The 22,547-nt window shown below is 36.8% G+C and overlaps 5 protein-coding genes and 1 pseudogene across 5 annotated transcripts; all 6 read right to left on the bottom strand.

Annotated features, from left to right (window-relative positions):
• Positions 1–1,457: 1,457 nt before the first annotated feature.
• Positions 1,458–3,106, bottom strand: LOC138124923 (digestive cysteine proteinase 1-like). Its single transcript, XM_069040117.1, has 3 exons — positions 2,811–3,106; positions 2,423–2,761; positions 1,458–2,370 (listed from the first exon to the last, which is right to left on the bottom strand). Exons 1-3 carry the CDS (start codon positions 2,880–2,882, stop codon positions 1,795–1,797), a joined length of 987 nt encoding a protein of 328 aa, XP_068896218.1. The 5' UTR covers positions 2,883–3,106; the 3' UTR covers positions 1,458–1,794.
• A 3,771-nt stretch (positions 3,107–6,877) lies between these two features.
• On the bottom strand, positions 6,878–8,153 carry LOC138124920 (digestive cysteine proteinase 2-like). The gene is made up of 3 exons (XM_069040114.1): positions 7,978–8,153; positions 7,568–7,924; positions 6,878–7,512 (listed from the first exon to the last, which is right to left on the bottom strand). Exons 1-3 carry the CDS (start codon positions 8,068–8,070, stop codon positions 6,955–6,957), a joined length of 1,008 nt encoding a protein of 335 aa, XP_068896215.1. The 5' UTR covers positions 8,071–8,153; the 3' UTR covers positions 6,878–6,954.
• A 1,992-nt stretch (positions 8,154–10,145) lies between these two features.
• LOC138124922 (digestive cysteine proteinase 1-like) lies at positions 10,146–11,374 on the bottom strand. Its single transcript, XM_069040116.1, has 3 exons — positions 11,216–11,374; positions 10,818–11,168; positions 10,146–10,770 (listed from the first exon to the last, which is right to left on the bottom strand). The coding sequence occupies exons 1-3, from the start codon at positions 11,306–11,308 to the stop codon at positions 10,222–10,224; spliced, it is 993 nt and encodes a 330-aa protein (XP_068896217.1). The 5' UTR covers positions 11,309–11,374; the 3' UTR covers positions 10,146–10,221.
• Positions 11,375–16,747: 5,373 nt separating this feature from the next.
• LOC138124925 (crustapain-like) lies at positions 16,748–17,874 on the bottom strand (annotated as a pseudogene).
• A 473-nt stretch (positions 17,875–18,347) lies between these two features.
• Positions 18,348–19,542, bottom strand: LOC138124924 (crustapain-like). Its single transcript, XM_069040119.1, has 3 exons — positions 19,387–19,542; positions 19,016–19,339; positions 18,348–18,966 (listed from the first exon to the last, which is right to left on the bottom strand). The coding sequence occupies exons 1-3, from the start codon at positions 19,486–19,488 to the stop codon at positions 18,391–18,393; spliced, it is 1,002 nt and encodes a 333-aa protein (XP_068896220.1). The 5' UTR covers positions 19,489–19,542; the 3' UTR covers positions 18,348–18,390.
• Positions 19,543–19,578: 36 nt separating this feature from the next.
• LOC138124921 (digestive cysteine proteinase 1-like) lies at positions 19,579–20,806 on the bottom strand. Its single transcript, XM_069040115.1, has 3 exons — positions 20,655–20,806; positions 20,257–20,607; positions 19,579–20,207 (listed from the first exon to the last, which is right to left on the bottom strand). Exons 1-3 carry the CDS (start codon positions 20,745–20,747, stop codon positions 19,653–19,655), a joined length of 999 nt encoding a protein of 332 aa, XP_068896216.1. The 5' UTR covers positions 20,748–20,806; the 3' UTR covers positions 19,579–19,652.
• Between the last annotated feature and the right edge of the window lie 1,741 nt (positions 20,807–22,547).

Genomic DNA, 22,547 nt, shown 5'->3' with positions numbered 1-22,547 from the left:
TCATTTCAAAATGCTTGCTCATTGCGATACTATTCATCTCCAACGCCTTTATTGCGCTTCTTCTGCTGATGCTCTCAGGGTTTTTACTTCAGCAACATTAGAAGGAAAACTTGGTCCTCTTGTCTTACCTAAATCTATGAAGAGAACTAATACAATACTGTATTTTTTTATTTTATTTCTCTACATTATTACTATCGCGCGTCAAATGAAATCCTGGGCTGGTAAGACGTTGTTGTGCTTTTTTAAAGCGTAGGTTAATAGGAGCTTGTTGACAGCTAACCTAAAATTTAGAGCCAAAAAATCTTTCTTTTTTTTCTTTCTTTGCAATGTTTTAGAATAACTTAACGATTCCTATTCTCGAAACAAATATCTAAGGGCACCCTTTGCTAAAAACAAACATGTTCAATTATGTCCCGATTAAACATAAACAAATGTCATTCGTGTCAAATGGCGGGAAATTCAAACTTTACACTGTTCTAAACGGTTTAATTTTTCTAACGCCTACTCAGCCCAGGATTTCATTTGAACGCGCGATAATACACAACACTTTCACGTTTTTACATTGGTGATAAATCGGATAAGCAGAATTGCTCGTTGAACGTGTATAATGTTGTATACAGCGTGTCCCAGAACTGCGAATTTTAAAGAAAAAAAGTCTCAAACTATAATCGAGAAAAAACATCCTGAACTTCACCAATCAGACTGGTGGGATTGAAAACTTTATGTGAGCTACAGGAAAATGTATTTTAGTCATCTTGGAATCTTCTTTGCTGTGGGCACATGCGTGTTTTCTATGGGAAGGCAGTTCTGGGACATGCGTATAACTGATTTTTTTATTTTTGTTTAGATAATAATAGTTAAAGTTCATTATTTAGTTGTTTGACGTAATTTCTATTGTGATTAGTTATACTTGCTGAGAATATTTTGCCACCGTAGAAGAAACATTGTAAGGAGGAGGTCAGATTCGCTGGAGTAGATGTATTGTTCTTATGAAGGTAACGTAGAGAAATAAAACTACTTCTAAAACCATCTTTGTCTATAAATATTGCCTTTTTAATTTAAAACAGTAACTGTATGTCTTGGAGGTTTTGTAAATTTTGTTTAATGAGCAGTAGCAAGAATCTTATTCATCTCTTAAAGATTTTTCACAGAAATCATGCGTATAATTTTTCGATTCCCAACGATCATTTTCTGTGATAATGCTTTTAATCTTGTTATTGGTAGGTTTGCTATCTGCAATCGCAAGAATCACGCTGCCTTTAAATATTGTCATGTATTTATAACAAGATGCTGTGTTATCTCACATGGTAACAATTATAAAGTAATATGTGAAGAGGTTAAGGCTGCCGGAGTTTGTTTATATCATCCTAAAATTAGCAGCAATATTTTGAAGATTATTGAAAAGATCTATCTTGCTCTTGTTTTGCGTAACAAAGTGTTAGTCATATGAAACAACATAGATAGAATTAGAACAAGCATTTGTCTATATTTATTTATCCATTTCTACAATTTTTACTTTTTAAAATTCTTTTGACAAGTAGAATCAATAAAAACCAACAACCAACAAAAAATAAAATAAATTGAGGCAAAAATTGAATGGATTTTCCTGTTTTTTTAAATCTAATAATACACTTATCTCTTCAATTATAATTTTATGTCTGTCGACCTTTGTCACAGATATATAAATCCTCAATTAAACAACTCTGACATCCATGATAAAGATAATAACACAATCAATACATCTCACTTTATATCTATCTGATTAAATCTGTAATGAAAACTGCTGTTTCATTTTTATATGAGCGGATATCGCGTGATTGACGCAATTCCACAATTATTGTCTCGATTTCGCGCCATTTTAATGTACCCATCTTGACCAAAATAAGTACCCCACGAGTTTTTAACCAACCAATAGTCTTCCCCGGCTTCACTACCATACCCGATCACGACCACCGCATGATTAAAAATCTCGTCCGTATTCATGCAATCTTCATTGTAGTAAACTCCTTCTCTATAAAGATCCCAAGAGAAGTCAGTAGTAATGGTGACAGTCACCGGCCCAATTGTACCAACAACAGCTTTCAGTTCTTCTTCGTCGCCTTCAGTAATATTACCATAAGCTTTGATAGTGGCACCCACTGTTTCGCTCCTAAAACGGCAACTTCCAACGGTGTAGTACTCCACGGGGTACGAATCGCGCAAATCGATTCCGCCGTTGTCGACTATGTATTGATAAGTGTTATCCAGGGCGTGAATGTCCAAGTATTGGCTGCAGGTAAAAGTGGGGTCTACGCAGTCTACGAGATTCTGCTGGCTTAAACTGACGTTGCGCCCTTCGTAGATGCCGACGTGAGCTTCCAGAGTACCCACCTGGAAGAATTGAGAATGGAGAGGGGTCGAGTTATATGGGAGGAAGTCTCACAACAGCAAAGGCCCAACAACTCATGCATAATTCTTGGTTTGAGATGGGTGTGACCACACCGTAGTCCCGCCAGTCGATGCTTTCTGGTACATCGTCTCGAGGAATAAATTTGGGAGGCGGTGAAGATCTAACAGTTGTGACTTCGCGTCTGGTCGATTTCGCCGAAGAGTAGATCTCTTCGTGAGTGAGATCCGCAAATTTGTTGACTCCTATTGTATAGGTGGACAGTCCTTGCGTGTATTTTTTGTTATGTTCTTCAATTACTTTCAAATTCTTCAAGAAGACTTGTTTGCGATAATTTTCTTCTTTTGAGTTTTTGTACACTTTATGGTATTTCTCCTGTAAGTTGTGGTAACAATATTTTCAATCTCTGTAACAATTTATCTACCTTAAAAGCGTTCCAGTCTTGGGAGGCGAAAACAACGTTGATTGAAACAAATAGAAGGAGTAGTAACTTCATTTTTTCAATACTTTAATCACTAAATCACAAATAAATGTGATTTTCGAGATTATTTATATTTATATGGAGACTATCTGGTAAAAATAGTATTGTAAGTAATATCTTGCAGATAATGAGGTGCCAAATATCTGGTTATTTTTGGATGGAATGTAATCAGATCTGCAAATTGATCTGGTCGGAAATTTAATAGATCTTATTCTGCTAGGTTGGAAAATTCTAGAGAAGGTACGAACTTCCACATCAATACAATTCTTCTTGAATTAATCTTGTTGCATCTTCCTTTTTATAGCAGTATGAGACACAGCAAGATTTTGTTTTTTTGGTATCTGAAACAAAATCTGCATTTGTTTGTGACCCAATATCTCCACATTCTACAATCAGAACACTCAAAAGGAAAGATTTCAGATAACATTCTTAAATTACATTAATTTTACCTTCTATTACAAATCACTCTACTACTATGGGGTAACTGGAATGTCTTTGTTCTTGGACATTTAAATATATCTACAGGTCCCATCGCAGTTGGCGTTGAAAACTCACACAAATTTGGGATTTGCCGCTAGCTTCGCAACGTTACACAAACTAGTAGACAAATTTACACTACCGCCAGCAGCGCTACCTATCGGCGATGCTAGTCTCACTCATGTTATAAAGCTTGCGGCACATTCAAGTACGTCATCAACGCCTACTGCGATGAGACAATAATTTATAATGACCCCGTATAAACCCTCAAGATCGCCTTTGTTTCATCACCATCACTAATTTTAGTAACCACACAATTTGTGGTAATTCCAATATGTTTCTTTCTCGACAGACAAAGAAATAAAATGTTGATGTTAGTAAACGTACCAAAGGAATAAAAGGAGATTGTCCAATTGTTATTTCCAATAGATTTCAACAAAATCAGACGGAGACGTAATCCGCTATATTCATTTCTTTCTTGAAGGTTACATGAGTTACTTAGGTTAGAAAAGGCTCTGCAGGAACCGCACCCTCCTTGGTCCTTTACTGGGGTGACTATCCCAGTCTCTCCAGTCGAAACTAGACTTGATTTCGAACAGGTGTTTGGGGATTGGGTAGGTTGGACCAGACCATGGGTGAACGCTTTCATTTCTTCTTCTAATCATATCGGCAAACTTGTTGATTCCCAGAGTATAAGTCACCAAACCCTTGTCTGTATTTCTCGTTGTGTTCTTCGTAACGCTCTAGTTTCTTCTGGAAGATTAGTTTTCGGAAGACTTCCTCCTTGAGGTCGGCGCAGCTTCTTGCATACGACATCAAAGTACTAATGATTATAATAGTTTTGTTTCAAAGAATTATCAATTGGTACTTACCTTGAAATTCTGCCATTTTTCTGCCACGAATTCGCTTGATAAGGTCATAAATGGCAATGGCCAAGAATTCCCATCAAAGTCGTCTTTGTATTTGCAAAAAACAGGCCTTACGAATTACGACGTGCTTTGACGAATATAAAATGTGACAAAGCTATCTGAGAATTTTCTTAGGCGTTATTTATAAATAGCGTTCAAAAACACATGTGGCCAAGTGGGCTGGTGCTTGGTTTTGTTTGTTTTAACGTATGGCGTAACTTCATCAGTTGTCAAACTATAAATGTCAACGTCATTTATTCAGCAAATAAACAGCGGTAAGTTATGATTTTTGCGAAAAACAGTTCTGTTTATGTCTGACGAACTAGAGTTTTCTTGATGTTCCATAATACAGTAAAATGTTGATTAAAGTAAAGCCTGCTCGTCCATCAATTTTTTGAACGTTCGTTATTATAATTTAGCAAGACTTGGAGCAATACTAAATTTGAGATTAAAGTCTTATTGGCCTTGTTGTTCGTGACTGTTATATTTTTTACATTTTTATTAGCTATTGCTTTTATTCTTGTTTCAGTAGTTTTGTTGTCACTCTATTTTAAAATTTAACAGTTTTACCAACACATTTTCATTAAACTTAGTCAAGTCTTCAAGTTTTAGAACATCTTATCGATGTATGCTGATTTATTTCCAGTTCATGGCAGTGTAGACCAAAGAAGAATATAACTTCCTTAGCGTAGACATTTTGTGAGTCTAGACTTCAATTCACTTCAACCTAAGATCACCAGACAAGATTGAAAAATCAATTCAGTAATAATTCTAGATATCATAAAAATATCATTGTCAGATTAAATTGTTATTGTAAAATATTGAAACAGTCTACGTGGATCAACAAAACTTTTTGTTTCAGGCAGATTTCACTTGACCAGTCAGATCTACCTTTTAATAAAAAAAATTAGAGTTTAAAATTTAAAAATTTCAATTAAATTTTGTGCAGTGAAGACTTCTTGTGATAAATCAAACTTAAAAGTATCTAACAGATAATTTTAGCAAAATTGAGATGAGTTCTCTAAAATGAGCCAATGGTGTACCTCAATTAAGGAAGAAGTGATCAAACCAGGACTTCATTGAAACATGAGGAATTACTATTTGTTCTCATCTTCAAAGATGAGATTTTGCTTCGTCCATTAAAATTTTATTGGAGAATAGATGTCTAATTCTACTTAAGTAATTTTTTTCAGGAAATAAGACATTGTTCACAGCTGCTTGATAGGAAAATGGAACTTTTTAAAAATTATCTATTCCCATTTCACGAAAAAAAAAATAAGTACCACAAAATAACTAGAGAATTAAAGAGAAGAGTAGCGCAAGTAATTTCATTACAATTAAAGTAACAGACAATAAAATAATAATAATACGAGTATGTATACATTAGAAGAAAATTTATAACAAATTAATCAACTTAAGTACATAACATTTTTGGTTTACAATACAAAAATTTCCGATAATAATGCGGAATCTGAAAAAGTGCCCCGAATGCTTGCAGCGTTTCCACGTTGAATAGCAAGGGAAGTAGATTTATTGCTTATTTTTTATCTAACAATACACTAAAGTGTCACAATTTGATTCTTATGTCCTTTGATTCTTGTTACAGATAATTACTCAATTGAATAATTGAGTAATTGAGTAATTATTCCATCATTCAATTACATTCAACTCATTTATAAATTTTGTATTGTTCTGATTAAATCTGTGGATAACACTGTTGTAAGATAAATTTTACATGAGCGAGTCCCGTGCAATGGTGATGCAATTCCATAATTATTGTCCCGATTTCGCCTCATTTTAATGCACCCCTTTTGACAAAAATAAATACCACAAGAATTTTTAACCAACCAGTAATCGATAATATTTTCCGAAAAATAATTCCAGGATGTATAAGTTTATGATATTTGGTGACAACAAACATCTCTTGCGTCTAAATAAATCTTTTGGCAAAACATTTTATTTTCTTAACTATGTAAATAAATAATCCACCATCAAATTTAGCAAGGAGCAAGAATACAGGGTGTTTTTGAAATGCATGCAGAAATTTTAATCACGAGCTACTGGCTTCATGTAAAACTCGGAAAAAATATTTAAAAAATTTAATGTCAAAAAATAAAATGACATTTATTTTTTGAGCTACAATTTTTTTTAAAATTGCATTTAGTTTTCTACGTTGTCCTACAACCTCGTAGGTAAAATTTTGGCACATTTTAAAAATACACCCTGTATATCATGTTTTATAAAATGTACGCCAATGCGAAGTAACCTATAGGAAATATGCTTTAAAACAAGGAAACCGCACTGGTGTACGTTTTATAAAATATGATATACAGGGTGTATTTTTAAAATGTGCCGAAATTTTACCTAGGAGGTTGTTTGACAACGTAGAATACTAAAAGCAATTAAAAAAAATTGTAGCTCAAAAAATACTTTTTCCGAGTTCTACATGAAGCCAGTAGCTCGTGGTTAAAATTTCTGCACGCATTTCAAAAACACCCTGTATTGACCGTCCGTAAGGTTATTAGTGGAGAATAAGGTAAATTTATACAGTCCCATCAACTAAGTGCTTTAGGAGTGTACCCTTAGCTAGCGACAATTTCATGTCACAAGAAATCTACAAAAGTGTAATATTTTATAGTGTAATTATTTGTTTTTATATTCCATTTTACATCAGTTTGCTTATTGAGCTTGTCAATAATTTATTACAAGACTGGAATGCTGGCCTTGCTGGCGATACCACAGTGGTTGTTTGCGTTTCGCGCGATCTTAAAGTACCCCTCTAGTCCCCATTCAGGACCCCACGAGTTCTTCACCAACCAATAATCTTGTCCGTTCTCGTTTCCATAACCAACAATGAGTACAGCATGCGTGAAGCTGTCAGTAACGCAATAGGAGTCGTAGTAAACACCCCCACTGTAATAACCGAAGTCGCCTTCAGCATCGAAAGCTACAGCAACTGGGCCCTTGGTAGCCACCATATCTGCCAAAAGATCCTCATCGGGAACGGATAAATAATCGTATTTGGTGATCCTGGCAGCCACAGTGTTGACATCATAGTGGCAATGTCCGTTTTTCATTTCGTAGGGGTACGCCTCTTCTGAGTCGATTCCGCCGTTATCTGCGATATAGGTGAAGGCATCGGTCATCCAACCTCCATCGCATGAACCTTCGTTGACGCAATCTACTAGTTGTTGTTCGCTGAGGGAGATGTCCAAGCTGGCCCCTTGGGCGATCTTCATTTGGGATTCAATAGCTCCAGTCTAATATAATTGAATTTTGAAAAAATTGTTTCTTGTGCAGAGTGAAAGTGCTTACGCTAGAAAACGCCCAACAGGAACCGCAGTCTCCTTGGTCCTTTACAGGAGTGACCATTCCTTGGTCTCTCCAGTCGAAACTGGCAGGATGTTCGCCGACAGCATCCAAGCCTAAATCTTCTCTAGATTTGATTTCGAAAAGCGGTTTGGGCAGTTGAGCAGGTTGGACCAGGCCATGGGTGTACGGTTTCATTTCTTCTTCTGTCATGTCGGCAAATTTGTTGATTCCAAGGGTATAAGTCACCAAACCTTGTCTGAATTTCTCGTTGTGTTCTTCAAAACGCTCTAGTTTCTTCTGGAAGATTTGTTTTCGGAAGGCTTCTTCCTTGGCGTTGACGTAGCTTCTTGAGTACGACGTCTAAGTACCAGTGATTATAGTTTTGCTTCAAAGAATTATCATTTAACACTTACCTTGAAATTCTCCCATTTTTCTGCCACGAATTCGCTCGACAAGGTAGCAGAAGTGGCGTAAATGGTGATGGCCAAAATTACCAAGACTTTCATTTTGGACAACTTTTCGAACACTAGATTTAGTTCTCTCGTGTAAAGAAGGGTGCTTTATATCTGCTATATATCTGTGATAAAGGGGCGGGGCTACACTTCTATATTTCTGAAGTCGTTTTTTAACGATAAGATCAAAATTTGATTAAATGTATAGAATTAACGGAAACCTATTAGTCTGAAGCATCTTTATGTCGCGGTCATGAGATTAAATCATGTGACAGTTCTTGAGAAAATTGTCAAGGACCCATTGTCCAGTTTTTGTAAACATGCTTGTTCGTTGCTCTCATGGTGAAACGTGATGAAGAATTGTTAACAATAGTTAAATTAAAGTTAAATCTTTTTTCGGTTTTTATTTGTTGGTAAGATGAAGTTCTCAATTTAAACCAATATCTAAAAACATTTCATCGTAAAGTCCATTCAAAAATCAAAAAACCACCACCTGTTGCTTTAGGTTGGTAAAATTTAAAAAACCCTAGGTAGTTATTTTTCTTGCAATGTTTGTAACTATAAATTATGACATTTGATTAAAAATAAAATTCAATTGCTTGAAATTTCGTTCAAATTGTTTTATTATTGCTCAGTATGATTCGGTTATTTATTAATTTTTATTATTTTTGCTTAAACATGCCCAGAAAAACAAGACACTTAATAAATACTTAACCTCAAAATTACAATTCTCACCAAATTTTACACTATACTTGGGCCAACCAACAGATATAGTAATAAAACCTCCCCCTAGTGCCCGCGTATTTTAAATAGCAGCTTCCAATTGGCTTATTCAAAACGTGCGCTGATTTTCGAAAGCCTGATGTACATCCACAAAAATTACTTGACGGCATCCGGCATCTCATTCGTTTTAACTTCGTTTCGAGAGTTTGACCACGTGTTTATGTTTGTTTGTTTTCCTTGGCATTTTTCGATTTGTATTACAAAATTGTTTTTTTTTTCAAGACTTATAAGAATGACAAATGGCAAAGAACCTGCTTCATTGTGAAACAGGCTTCGGCGTATATCGCTCTACGCAACTAGGCCACATCCCCCTTTTTTTATTACTATATCTGTTGGTTGGCCCAAGTATAGACATTGTTGCCGATAATAATTATCTAGGAAAATGCGACGTTGGTGGTTTTTTGATTTTTGAATGGACTATAGTTGAATGTCTTAGTGTTCTCAAAAACTCTTATGAGAAGTTTCTTAGACGCTATTTATAAATAACGTTTAAAAACACATATGGTGAAGTGGCCTGGTGCTTGCTTTTGTTTGCTTTAACGTATGGCGTACCTCCATCAGCTGTCAAAACATAAATGTCAACGTCATTTATTCAGAAAACAAATAGCGTGTGAATTATGATTTCTAGTGAAAATAGTTCTTTTTAAAACGAACCAACAAGAGTTTTCTTAGTCTCACATAATTGTTTTAACCTTAAAGTCATGACTTAAATTACAGTAAAGTCAGGTTATATATTTGAAAGAAATGTCAAAGTATATGAAGTAAAGAAACGATCTACAAGAGTGAAAAAATTCATAGATCTGAGCATAGATATTTTGTGAGTCTGGACTTCAATTCACTTGAATTTAAGATCAATAGATTAAAAGATTAAATCTTAAAATAATAATTCACTAATAATTGTAGATATCACAAAAATATCAGTGTAAGATTAAATTGTTGTTGTTAAATGTTGAAACAGTCTACGTCAATCAACAAAATAATTTTTACAATTTGCGTTCACAATAGCTCCATTGTGAAACCAAAAACACTATAGTATAATTTACGGTTATCATGTTGGTACTGCCAGACTCCCCTGCCAGAATCCTCTAAAGTTTAGAGGCGTCTGGCAGCGTCAGCCAATAGGCGCCAACATCGAAGGTTCAATCGTTTTTTGCCAACCACCATAAAATTCCCCAGAAATTCTGAATTCATTTTGTCGCATCTTTGCTAGAGCTGAAGTATGATACAAAAGGATATATTGTATTTTGGTATCTGAAATAAAATTTGTTGTAATTTGTGGCTCAGTATTTCCACATTCTACAATAGAAACACAAATTCAAAAGTGAAAAAGAAATAAAAATCAGATATTTATGTTGTAGTATTTTATTTGCACAAAAACGTGAATAACATTGAAATTACTATAAAACTTGTAAATTAACATCTTTAGAAGACAGGGTAGCTGGCGTGGCTGGCGATCCCGCAATGATTCCCTCTATTCCTCGCCATCTTAACGTACCCTCCTTGTCCCCAATTCGACCCCCACGAATTCTTCACCAACCAATAATCCTGTCCATTCTCCCTACCATACCCCACGATAACCACAGCATGACTAAACTTATTAGTGGAGCACCTAGGATTGTAGTAGACCCCACCCCTGTACCCCGCGAAATTACCACCAGAATCAAAAGCGACAGAAACAGGACCTTGAGTGACCACCATATCTTTCAACATCTCTTCATTCGGTCCTGTCAAATAAGCGTAACCTCTGACGGAGACTCTGGCTCTGGAAGAACTGTACCGACAAGCATTGTCTCGAGCCTCGTAGCGGTAGTCTCTGTCGTAGTTTATTCCCCCGTTTCCAGCGATGTACAAGTATGCGTTAGGCATCCAACCTCCTCTGCACCCGTGTGGGACGCAATCCACCAGTTGCTGTTCGCTGAGGGTCACAGTGCGCCCGTAGCGGATCCTGTAATGAGCCTCTAGAGCTCCAACCTGCAAAGATTAGGTTGAGAGAGATTTGGGGGTGGCGGAGGACTTACAGTGGAAAAGGCCCAACAAGAGCCGCAGCTTGCTTGGTTCTTCACTGGAGTTACCACTCCACGGGTTCTCCAATCGAATGAGGCGGGAAGCCTTGCTCTTGCCACCAGCGAAGAGTTGGCATCGATGGAGATTAAAGGTTCTGGGGCTTCGGATGGTAGTAGGAGCCCATGTGTGTACGGTGTCAACTCTTCTTCGGTGTAATCGGAGAACTGATTGACGCCGAGTTCGTAGGTTTCCAGACCTTGTCGGTATCTTTCGTTGTGGTTCTCCACCTCTTGCAATTTCTTCTCGAAGATGCGCTCCCTGAAGACTTCTTCGACCGGATTCATAAATCGACGCCTGTGTAAGTTCTGCAAAGCAACGAATTAGCCTCGAATACCAATCTAGACTAATTTACCTTGAAATTGCTCCATTCGTCGGGGACTACCGACTCGGGTAAGCTAGCTTGGCAAGCGTACAAAGACAACAAGAGCACCACAAGAATCTTCATTTTCGCTCGTTCTGTTTGACTGTTGCGGCTGGAAATTTGTATTTATACCAGTTTTGAAACCCGAGGCGTGTCATCCTAAATCTAACCAAATATTTTGGCAAACTGAAATATTTCCGTTTCAAAAACGGACAGTTAAAGAGATTACGTTGTATATATTTCTGTCTGTGAGAAGAGTTCCTGGAAGTAAATTTTGCAATCTCTCAATTTTTGGTGCGAAGAAGTACCGGCTTATCAAAATTGTTTAGCCGGATTAGGTCATAAAGATTTCTATATTAAACACTTTACATTGTTATTCGTGTTTTATTATTTGTTCCGAAATAAATCCTAGAAATCTTGTTGCACTTCTCATATACAGGGTTATTCTAAATGATTGTACGGTTGGCTTAAAAAAAAACGGGAACTGTCAGAATTTATTAAATTTGTATAGTTTGAAACGGCCTTTTAGAATTTAGGTTAAAAAACCGCACTTATACACACACGCACAAATACAGTACAAATACTGTCAAACAGACACAAATTGACATAAATTGATAATTTAAATTTCCAATTCACATTAGGTCAAATTTCATTTCCCGTTTTTTTTGAAGCCAACTGTAATCCAAGTTGGTGTAAAAACTGAATGTAAAATTTATGGTTGCCGCTCTATATAAAATTTTTCAAAATAATGTGACTAAGTGAATATACACCGTTCACACGTATTGTTAGATTCAATCGTTAATTTAAAAAGAAATAAATACAATTCTCATCATCGCACTTTTCACCTAAAAAATGACAATGACAGTGACAAAAACTGACAGTTCATAGTGAGGCAGCAAAAATTTTATAACATGGGCATGGCTTGCTTCGACTACAATCATTTAGAATAACCTTGTAGAATGAGCTCTTATCAGATGAAAATCAGCTCAAAATTATCGGTAATTTAGCAACTATTACTATTGCGATCAAAAAATTTTTGACACTAATGTCATCGTGCTGTCATACATTCTAAAACGACCCTTATGTATTAATAACCTCAATTTTGATTGTGTCAATTTTGAAAATGTGAATGTCAGATTTACCGAGAAAATATTCAAAAAGTTGTAAAAATCAGACAAATGGAATAGAACAAGGTTTTAATTAATAAAAAATATAAAACAAATACCCAAATGTACTCGCATATTAAAAAAATTATATTTTAAACTGTGTCAAATTGACAACAATTTCATCTTTCATGTGACAGTTTCAATAAAGCATGATTTAGAGTAATTTTTTTAATGTGACAGAAGTTTGATGTCCAAAATTTTATGATCGTGATAGTACCTCCAATGTAGAAAATGCGACAACTTTGTCAGCAATTTTTCCAATTTTGGCTTTGTTTCCAGAAACAAAGAACAGCAATTGACAACGAAGAGCTTCTCAACGTTCATTTCTTGATACACATCTTTAAATGACAAAAAAGAAATGCACATATGCAACTAATAAAATTTTATTTAAGTATTTGTACATTGCAGTTAACATCGGTTTCTTTATGGAGCTTGTCAAAAATCTGCTGTCAAAACGGGAGTGCAATTATTGTCACGGTTACGCGCGATCTTGAAATACCCTTCCAGTCTCCATTCAGGATGAAGGACCCCACGATTTCTTCGCCAACCAATCGTTAGATGAGCATTGCGTGTGTGAACTTGTTGGAATCGCAGTCGGGATTGTAGTAAACCCCATCGCTGTAATCACTGAAATCGCCTTCGGCCTTGAAAGCTGCAGCAACGGCAGCAGCCCTTCGTGGTCACCATATCTGCCAACAAATCCTCATCAGGACCGGTCAGATAAACGAATCCGATCTGTTACAAAAAGGTTTTTACTTTATAATAATGTAAATAATGTCCCTAGTTAAAAGAGAATTATGATTATAAAAGTGAGGTTATGTATCTGAAGAAAACAAGGAGGTTAAAGTAAGAGGAGGGAAAGCAAGTTTGAAAAAGTGATGCCACCCGCCAAATCGTGCAGAGCCATAGAAGGTTGCTAAACAAGGGTGGTTGGTGGGGATGGTACCAGTGGCGTATAAAAGACGGGGCGCACAGATGCATTTATTGTAATTTGTAACATAAAGTACATGAAAAAAATTAACAAAAATAAAAGAAGTAAATTTATAATTCAGAAAAAACTATAAGTACATGACGGGGCGCACTGGAGCATTTGTTGTAACATAAAAACGCTTAACACCTTGTTGCGGGGGTTTAAGGAACGCCACTGGCGCCAAAGCGATGCGATACCCGGTGGGCCGTTCAAGGACGTTCGCGGTCATAAAAGGTTGCTGGAGAAGGAAAGATTGGCATCACTTTCAATGCATTACCAGCATAGGGCGCTTTCCCTCCTCTTACTTTAACCTCCTTGGAAGAAAACGTCAGAGTTACGTTTGTGACAGAAAGAAAAACCACACCCTGTTTGCCTACGAATTGTTTGAACACTTCTTATCGTAATTTAAACAAGATTTAGAGTAATGTTTAAATTAGGGATTAAAATCTTATTGAAAGTGTTGTTGTTTTATATACATCACATTTTATTTGGTATGCTTTTTTTTTGTTCTGTTGTTCATTCTGTAACTTTGTTGTCAATCTCTTTTAATTCAATTTAACTATTTTTTTTGACAAATCTTCAAATTTTATAACAACTTATCCATTTCAGCTGACTCATTTCCAGTTTCTGACTCTAAGAGCAGACATTTTGTGAGTCTAGACTGTATCATTTCAACATAAGATCAACAGACAAGATTAAATCTTGAAAAACAATTTAGTAATAAATAATTCTAGATGTCACAAAAATATTATTGTCTAATTAAATTGTTATTTTTAAATATTGTGACAGTCAACGTGGATGAACAAAATTGGCTCCTTTCATTTTTCGAAATTACACTTATGTATTTTAAATAGTGAGCAACTTTTTTAAGGGAACACCAAAATTCCGAAACAAAACGATATGATAATTGTTATACGAAATAATTTGAAACGAAAGTGAATGAAGGAAAAGGGTAACAGAATTACATATAGTTGAATTTTTTTAATAAACAATTGTCAAAACGTTGTCTTGTTGGTATGAGCCAAACTGTGATTTTCATGATAATACGATTGGTCACATTGAGTGTCAACATTTTTTTATGTAACTGAGCCTGCGCCCTAACGAGCGAGAGTTTATTTCAAATTCGAAAAGGTTTCTCCTGATTTCTCTTTAAATTTGTTTTGAAAATGAATTCACGGAAGAAAGGTACGGGAAGTGAAGTGAACATAACCTTAACCATGATTTGGTGTCAAATTGTTATACAGCTGCTCCATATGTTCAAATTTTAGGGTGGTACAGTATGGTTTTTACTTCATTTTGACACTGACAATTGTTTATTAAAAAAATTTCACTATACTTAATTATCTATCAAATAATTTATTATGTTTTCAAAATGTTTACATACTCGTACCTAATATAATTTCACAATTAATTTTTATAGGCATATTTACAATACGAGTATGCTAATGTTATCTATCTTTTATATCACGTCATACTTTTTTAAAAATTAGTATTTTTTTCTTTTGTAAGAAGCAAATAATAGTATATTATACACCAAGGTGAAGAAGTTCATGATTATAGCCAGAGCGCCAAGATTAGAGCCCGAGGCGTGCCGAGGGTTCTAAGGCGCGAAGGCTATAAGGGACTTCTCCACCGTGGTTTATACAGGGTGATCCAAAAAAAAATTTAAAAGCTCTAGCAACTTTATTTCTTGTCCGATTTTAACAAGCGAAATATCAAATGAAAAGGCGTTTAAGGGACCATGAACTGCCATATAATATAATATAATATAATTTTTAAAGTCACTATTTTTCTAAACATTGCTGTACAAAAATATTATTTATTTTTTGAAAAAAAATTAAGAATTAAAAATGACATTTTAGTGAAAAAGCGATTAAAATCAAGTTGCTTTGTGAGACCTGTCAGCTAGAGCATTTGTTATACAAAGAATTTGACAATTCAGCGGCCTGTGCACATTTTTCACACTCAAAATACGCCTGTAGCATGTCGGTCATTTCTTCAAAGGTATTCATTTTTACTCACGATTACGAGGAAATACAATTTTAACAACTTGTCAAATTCTTTGCGTAACAAATGCTGTAGAAAGCAACTTGATTTTATTCGCTTTTTCATTAAAATGTCTCAATTATTATTTATTAAACATTTTTATTTCTTCATAACTTTTCAAAAAACAAATAATATTTTTATACAGCAATGTTTAGAAAAATAGTGACTTTAAAAATAAGTAATGAAAAACATATGTCACAATTTAAAATAAGAAAGTTAAATATCACCCCACTTAAACTGCTTCTTTAAAAAATAAGTTTTATATGGCAGTTCATAGTCCCTTAAACGCCGTTTCATTTGATATATCGCTTATTGAAATCGGACAAGAAATAAAGTTGCTAGAGCATTAAAAAAAAAATTGGATCACCCTGTATATACTATTTTTTTCACTACTAGATACGTTAAAACCCTTTCTGATAATAATTATTAGTAAAATTATTTTGTCTGATGCGACGATCCGAGTTCTCATTTTTCAACGGTTGCTATGAAAATCGTCTACGTTAACCAATGAAATCAACGAAAATCTTTCGTTGCTAAGTGACGGCTGTTCATTATTAACCTAGGGAGAGAAATTCTACTTCTGGGGTCGGTTCGAGAGTCAATAATGACGCCTTCTGAGACTAGTAGTGAAAAATAGTATATTATATATTGAGGGAGAGAAATGCATGATTTTTCCTAAGGTGCAGTTTGTAGCCAGAGGGCGAAGCCCGAGGGCTACAAAGCACCGAGGGAAAAATGAGCATTCTCTCCAGAAGTATATATACTATTTTTTTCACGGTAGGGAGTAGAAACAGCACAAAAATCTCAAATTTTAAGAATAAAAAAATGATGACAAATGAGTTGTCATCTTTCGATGAATTTAATGGAATTAGTAGTTGCCTTGACAACACAATTAGATTTTTGTCACAACAGTCAAAAAAAATGAAAACTCCCATTAGATTTTTGTCACAACTGTCAAAAAAATGAAAACTCCCTAGGGAGCAAGTATTTGCAAATATTTGCTCCCTAGGGAGAAAATGCTCTACTTCTGTCACGATGTTGACATCCGAAAAGTTGATTTCTACTCCCGATCGTGAAAAAAATATTTTTTGTCCAGCTCGTTTTAGCGGAACCGCAGTCTTTTTTATAGAGAGAGAAAGAAGAGGAGAGAACGAAACGAACACGTTTAGAGCGTGAACGAAAGTGGGACGAATTTGGCCAGCGTCACCTATTTAGGGGAAAGTTGGGACCAAACCTGGCACGAACGGAGCCCGTTCATTGGCCGACCAATCTATACAATTCATTTATAAATTTTGTACATTGATCAGATTAAATCTATAGAAAACTGTTACAAGATAATATCTACATGAGCGGATATCGCGCGATTGACGCAATTCCACAATTATTGTCTCGATTTCTTGCCATCTTTATATATCCTTCTTGCCCAAAATAGGTACCCCATGAATTTTTAACCAACCAGTAATCTTCACCATCTTCATTACCATACCCTACCACAACAGCCGCATGATTAAAAATCTCGTCCGTATTCATACAATCATCATTGTAATAAACTCCCTTGTGATAAAAATCCCAAGCAAAGTCAGTAGTAAACGTGACAGTCACCGGTCCAACAGTACCAACAACAGCTTTCAATTCTTCCTCGTCGCCTTCAGTAATATTAGCATAAGCTTTGATAGTGGCACCCACATTTTCGCGCTTAAAACGACAACTTCCAACAGTCTGGTACTCGTTGGAGTACGACTCGATCAAATCGATTCCTTCGTTGTCGATTATGTACTGATAAGTGTTATCAAGGGCCTGAGGATCGAAATCTTGCATACAGTCGAAGGTGGGATCCACACAGACTACAATTTCGCCTTTCGTAGATGCCGACGTGTGATTCCCCAGTAGCTATCTGAAATATTTACGAATGGAAGGGAGTCAAGATATGAGGGTGGAGGTCTTACGATAGCAAAGGCCCAACAGCTCATGCACCTTTTTTGGTTTGCGATGGGTGTGACCACACCGTAATCTCTCCAGTCGATGCTTTCTGGTACATCATCCCGCGGAATAAATTTGGGAACCGGTGAAGATCCAACACTGAGATTGCGTCGTCAGGAGAACCCTTGAGATCAAAAGACGATTTCTTCATGAGTGAGGTCTGCAAGGTTGTTGACTCCAACTGAGTAAGTAGAGAGTCCTTGGGCGTACTTTTCGTTATGCTCTTCAATTACTTTCAAATTCTTCAAGAAGATTTGTTTGCGATAGTTTTCTTCTTTTTCATTTTTGTAGATTTTGTGGTGTTTCTCCTGGAAGCTCTAGGTAACGAGATTTTCAATTGTTTCAATTTACAAACCTTAAAAGAGTCCCAATCTGGAGAAGCAAAAACTGCACTAATCGAAATGATTAAAAGAAGAAACCACTTCATATTTTTAGTGTTTCGACAAATAAATCACCAATGAATGAAAAAAAAATGAATGTGACTTTAGAGATCATTTTATTTATATAATGTCTATCTGGTAAAAACAGGTGACAATGACGGGCAAAATATTGTGCAATCAAGAACCTTTGTAATCGAGTCAGCCTTGAAGATGTCTGTGATTGAACTGCACCGATAACTATCAACTAAAATGAATAGACCATACTGGAGAAGTATGGGACACTTTTGATTATTTAATAAAAAAAAAAACTGGACTCTGTTATGACTTGAGGGCTTTTCGAACTTGAAGACCGTTATTGGCGCCCACTGTCAAAGTGGATGCTTTCTGAGGATGTGGTCACTGCAGCAGCATTAGCTTTCTTGTGTTTATGAATGAGTCCACGGGATTAGAGCTTTGAAAAAAAACCTTTTGCAACAACAGTCCGGTCAGGGATTTGAACCCCGGACCTCCCGAGTTGAAACCGGTGGCACATCTCACGCGGCCACGGTGCTCGGTTTATTTAGTATGTGAAATAAACTCTATAATTCCTTATTTTCTTATTCTACTTTTTATTACAAGTCACTCTCAAACTATCGGATAGGTAGCGTACGTAGCAATCCCGCAATTGTTTTCCCTATTCCTTGCCATCTTGATGTACCCCTGATCCCCGAAAGTGAGTCCCCATTCGTTCTTCACCAACCAATAATCTTGCCCATCTTCAGTGCCATACCCGACCACAGTAACCGCGTGGTTGTACGGTTCCTTCGTATTGACACAATCCTCCTTATAATACACTCCTTTCTGATACACCATGAAGGTAAAATCAGCAGTGATGATGACCGAAACCGGTCCAATCGTCCCAACTACAGTCTTCATCTCCTCCTCATCTCCTTCAGCAATCGTGACGTAGTCTTTGATCTGCGCCCCAACATTCTCCGGTTTGAAGCGGCACTCCTCCATCTCTTTGTCGTAAGGGTAAGACGCCGCAGTGTCAATCCCACCATTGTCGAGGATGTACTCGTAACAGTCTTCAAGGGCGCTCCTCTCCATTTCTTCCTTGCACTCAAAATCCGAATAGACGCAGTCCACAAGATTCTCCTCGCTGAGGGTCTCGTTTTTGACACCGAGATGGATCCCGACGTGGCCTTCTAGAGCTGCAACCTAAAAGACAGAAGAAGACATGGAGTGTGGAGAAAATGGAGATACGTACCACGGCGAAGGCCCAGCAGGTGAGGCAAATGTCTTGGTCTACTATGGGAGTGATGACTCCGAAATCTCGCCAGTCGATGCTGTCAGGGACTTCAGCTCTTGGACTAGCTTTAGAAGATTTCTTGTGGGGCTTGGTGCTGGGACGCGACCCTCGAGTTAGCTCTTCGACGGTGTGGTCCGCAAAGTGGTTTATTTGTAGACTGTAAGAGACCAGACCTTGGTCGTACTTTCTATTGTGACTCTCGATGAGTTCCAAATTGCTCAAAAAAATTGATTTTCGAAAATTGTCTTCCGATTCGTTTTGGTAGGCTTTGTGATGTATTGCCTAGAAGGTTTCTTCAGTTGATCGTTGACAGTCTATCTTGCACTTACCTTAAATATCTCCCACTCATTCTTGCCCGCGGAACAATTACACAAGAAAACAAAGAACAAGAGCAATTGTGGCTTCATTTTAGTCTTACTGTGTGGACTCATTCCACGTGGACAATATCGGTGATAACACCTTCAACTGGTTTATCTAAAGTGGATACAGTGAGATACTTCAGACGAAATAAAAATCAGATATTTATGTTTTGGTTTTTATTTTGATAAAAACCTGCTAACATTGAAATTACTAAGAAACTTGTAAATCAACATCTTTAGAAGACGGGGTAGCTGGCTTTGCTGGCGATCCCGCAATTATTCCCTCTATTCCTTGCCATCTTAATGTACCCTCCTTGTCCCCAATTGGACCCCCACGAGTTCTTCACCAACCAATAATCCTGTCCATTCTCCGTACCATACCCCACGATAACCACCGCATGAGTAAACTGATTGGTGGAGCACGAAGGGTTGTAGTAGACTCCACCACTGTACCCCGCGAAATTACCACCAGCATCAAAAGCGACAGAAACAGGACCTTGAGTGGCCACCATATCTTTCAACATCTCTTCATTCGGTCCGGTCAAATAAGCGTAACCTCTGACGGAGACTCTGGCTCTGGAAGAACTGTACCGACAAGCATTGTCTCGTGCCTCGTAGGGGTAGTCTCTGTCGTAGTTGATTCCCCCGTTTCGAGCGATGTACATATACGCGTCAGCCATCCAACCTCCACTGCACCCGTGAGCTTCAGGGACGCAATCTACCAGTTGCTGTTCGCTGAGGGTCACGGTGGACCCGTAGCGGATCTTGTAATGGGACTCCAGAGCTCCAGTCTGCAAAGACTAGGTAGAGAGAGAGATTTGGAGGTGGCGGAGGACTTACAGTAGAAAAGGCCCAACAAGAGCCGCAGCTTGCTTGGTTCTTCACTGGAGTTACCACTCCACGGGATCTCCAATCGAGGGAGGCGGGAAGTGTTGCTCGAGCAACCAGCGAAGAGTTGGCATCGATGGAGATTAAAGGTTCTGGGGTTTCGGATGGTAATCGGAGGCCGTGCGTGTACGGTAACAACTCTTCTTCGGTGTAATCCGAGAACTGATTGACCCCGAGTTCGTAGGTTTCCAGACCTTGCCTGTATCTCTCGTTGTGGTTCTCTACCTCTTGCAATTTCTTCTGGAAGATGCGCTTCCTGAAGACTTCTTCAACCGGATTCATAAATCGACGCCTGTGGGAGCTCTGCAAAGCAACCAATTACCCTCGAATAACAATCTAGACTAATTTACCTTGAAATTGGTCCATTGCTCGGAGATTAACGACTCAGGTAAGCCAGCTTGGCAGGTGTACAAAGACACCAAGAGCACCACAAGGATCTTCATTTTCACTTCTTACTTGCTCGTTCTGATTGACTGTTGTGGCCTGAGGCTACTATTTATACCAGTTTTGAAACACGAGGCGTGTATATTTGTTTGTAATTTTTCGAAAACTAATTCCAGGACATCCAAGTTTATTGTATTTACTGACAAAAACTCTAACACCTCTTTAGTCTAACTAAATCTTTTGGCAAACTGTAATTATTTCTTTTAAAAGACGAACAATTCAAGAGATTATTGCGGCGGTATTCTGGTCTTTGAAAGTTTGCCATAAAGTCGTGAAATACTTAATCATTCTCAGTAAATTTTATAATGTCGCAGTATTTGACGTGAAGGATTGTTAATTTGTAAAAATCATTTCACTAGGTCTAATCCAAAGTGCTTTGCATTGTTCCTGGTGTTTGACTATTTGTTCAGAAACAAATCTCTTCCTAGAACTCTTGTTTTCTGAAAGTCGTCATCAAAAGGCGATGCGCAAAAGACATAAACAAATATTTTAAAACTTGCTTACCTCAGCATTTTTCCCAACACTTCTTCTTCACTTTACCAAAACAGTTAATTTTTTAACCCACCAAATTTTACATGGTGCCAGAATAAATATATTGTGGTAGTGCTGAGGTTTGCGCTGCACTTAATTTATAGAACGCGCTGCTATCACATCAAGATAATCCCAAAATTATCGGTAACTTAGCAACTGTTAGCTGCAAGAAAATATTACTACCTAAAGTAAATACAGGGTGCACAATTTTTATGTAGAAATTGATAGCTACGGCTCAGATGTAGATATTTTCCAAAGAAAGTAATCTGATGTAATGACCTGTTCAGAGGTTTTAAGTAGTTGAGAACTAACAGAAAAAACAACAGTAACAGAGAAATTGGTATACTGAAATTATTTTTGATTGATTATTTCTTGCCTGGATGAAGTGCTGTACTGAATTAATTTACGAAGTATGAGATATTAAAAAAAATAATTATAAGTTTATCAATAGCACAATTCATCAAATGTATTGGTAATAAATGCAATTGTTTGAATTTTTCTAGTCTTTTTTTTCTATACCAGAGACAATAACGAGCCATAAATCAGGTCGTTAGAGAGCTATTTTGAAATACTTATGTAATGTTTTATGATGAATCTAGAATACAGGAAATAAATCATGATCAATCATTTTATTGGGAATTATTTAGAACGTTTAGCCACATGGCTAGCAGCTGGCGAAACAACATTAATTCTTTGTATTGTCAGCAGCGGGATTAGTGACAAATAACAATCAACCGATAATAAGGATATCACTGTTATTTGAATTACTGGTGAAAAACACCAATGACGTTTTTAGTGGACCTACTATTTATTTTTAGCACAAACATATTTATAGATTAATCGTAGAATTGTTTTTTATATCTTTAGGAAAATACTATCAACAGCGTAACGAGTCATCATGTTGTCTTTAACACACCGATTCTTGTAAATGTGTGTGTGCGTAAGAAATTAGCATTGTGGTAACTGTTCGGTAATAAAATCTTTTATTGACAAGCTCATTAGAAGTCTCAAAGTACGTCAGTGAACAAATTTTCTTGTTATTAATGTTTCCACTCGAGAAACACTCAAGTCCCACAAAGTATGTATTTGTATATCAAGGCCGCGAAATTATTCTTTAACGTACCGAGAAATAAACTGTCGCCGAGGCCGCTTGCGGCCGAGGCAAGACAATCTCGAGGATTTCGCGGCCAAGGTGTATGCGTATCAGTGGGAAGAAGTCACTGGGAACTAAATCAGGGCTATATGGTGGACGATTGATTCTTCAAATT

Source organism: Tenebrio molitor, chromosome 2 (genome assembly GCF_963966145.1).
Source record: "Tenebrio molitor chromosome 2, icTenMoli1.1, whole genome shotgun sequence".
NCBI lineage: Eukaryota > Metazoa > Arthropoda > Insecta > Coleoptera > Tenebrionidae > Tenebrio > Tenebrio molitor.
This window is presented reverse-complemented; position numbering and strand designations above follow the sequence as displayed.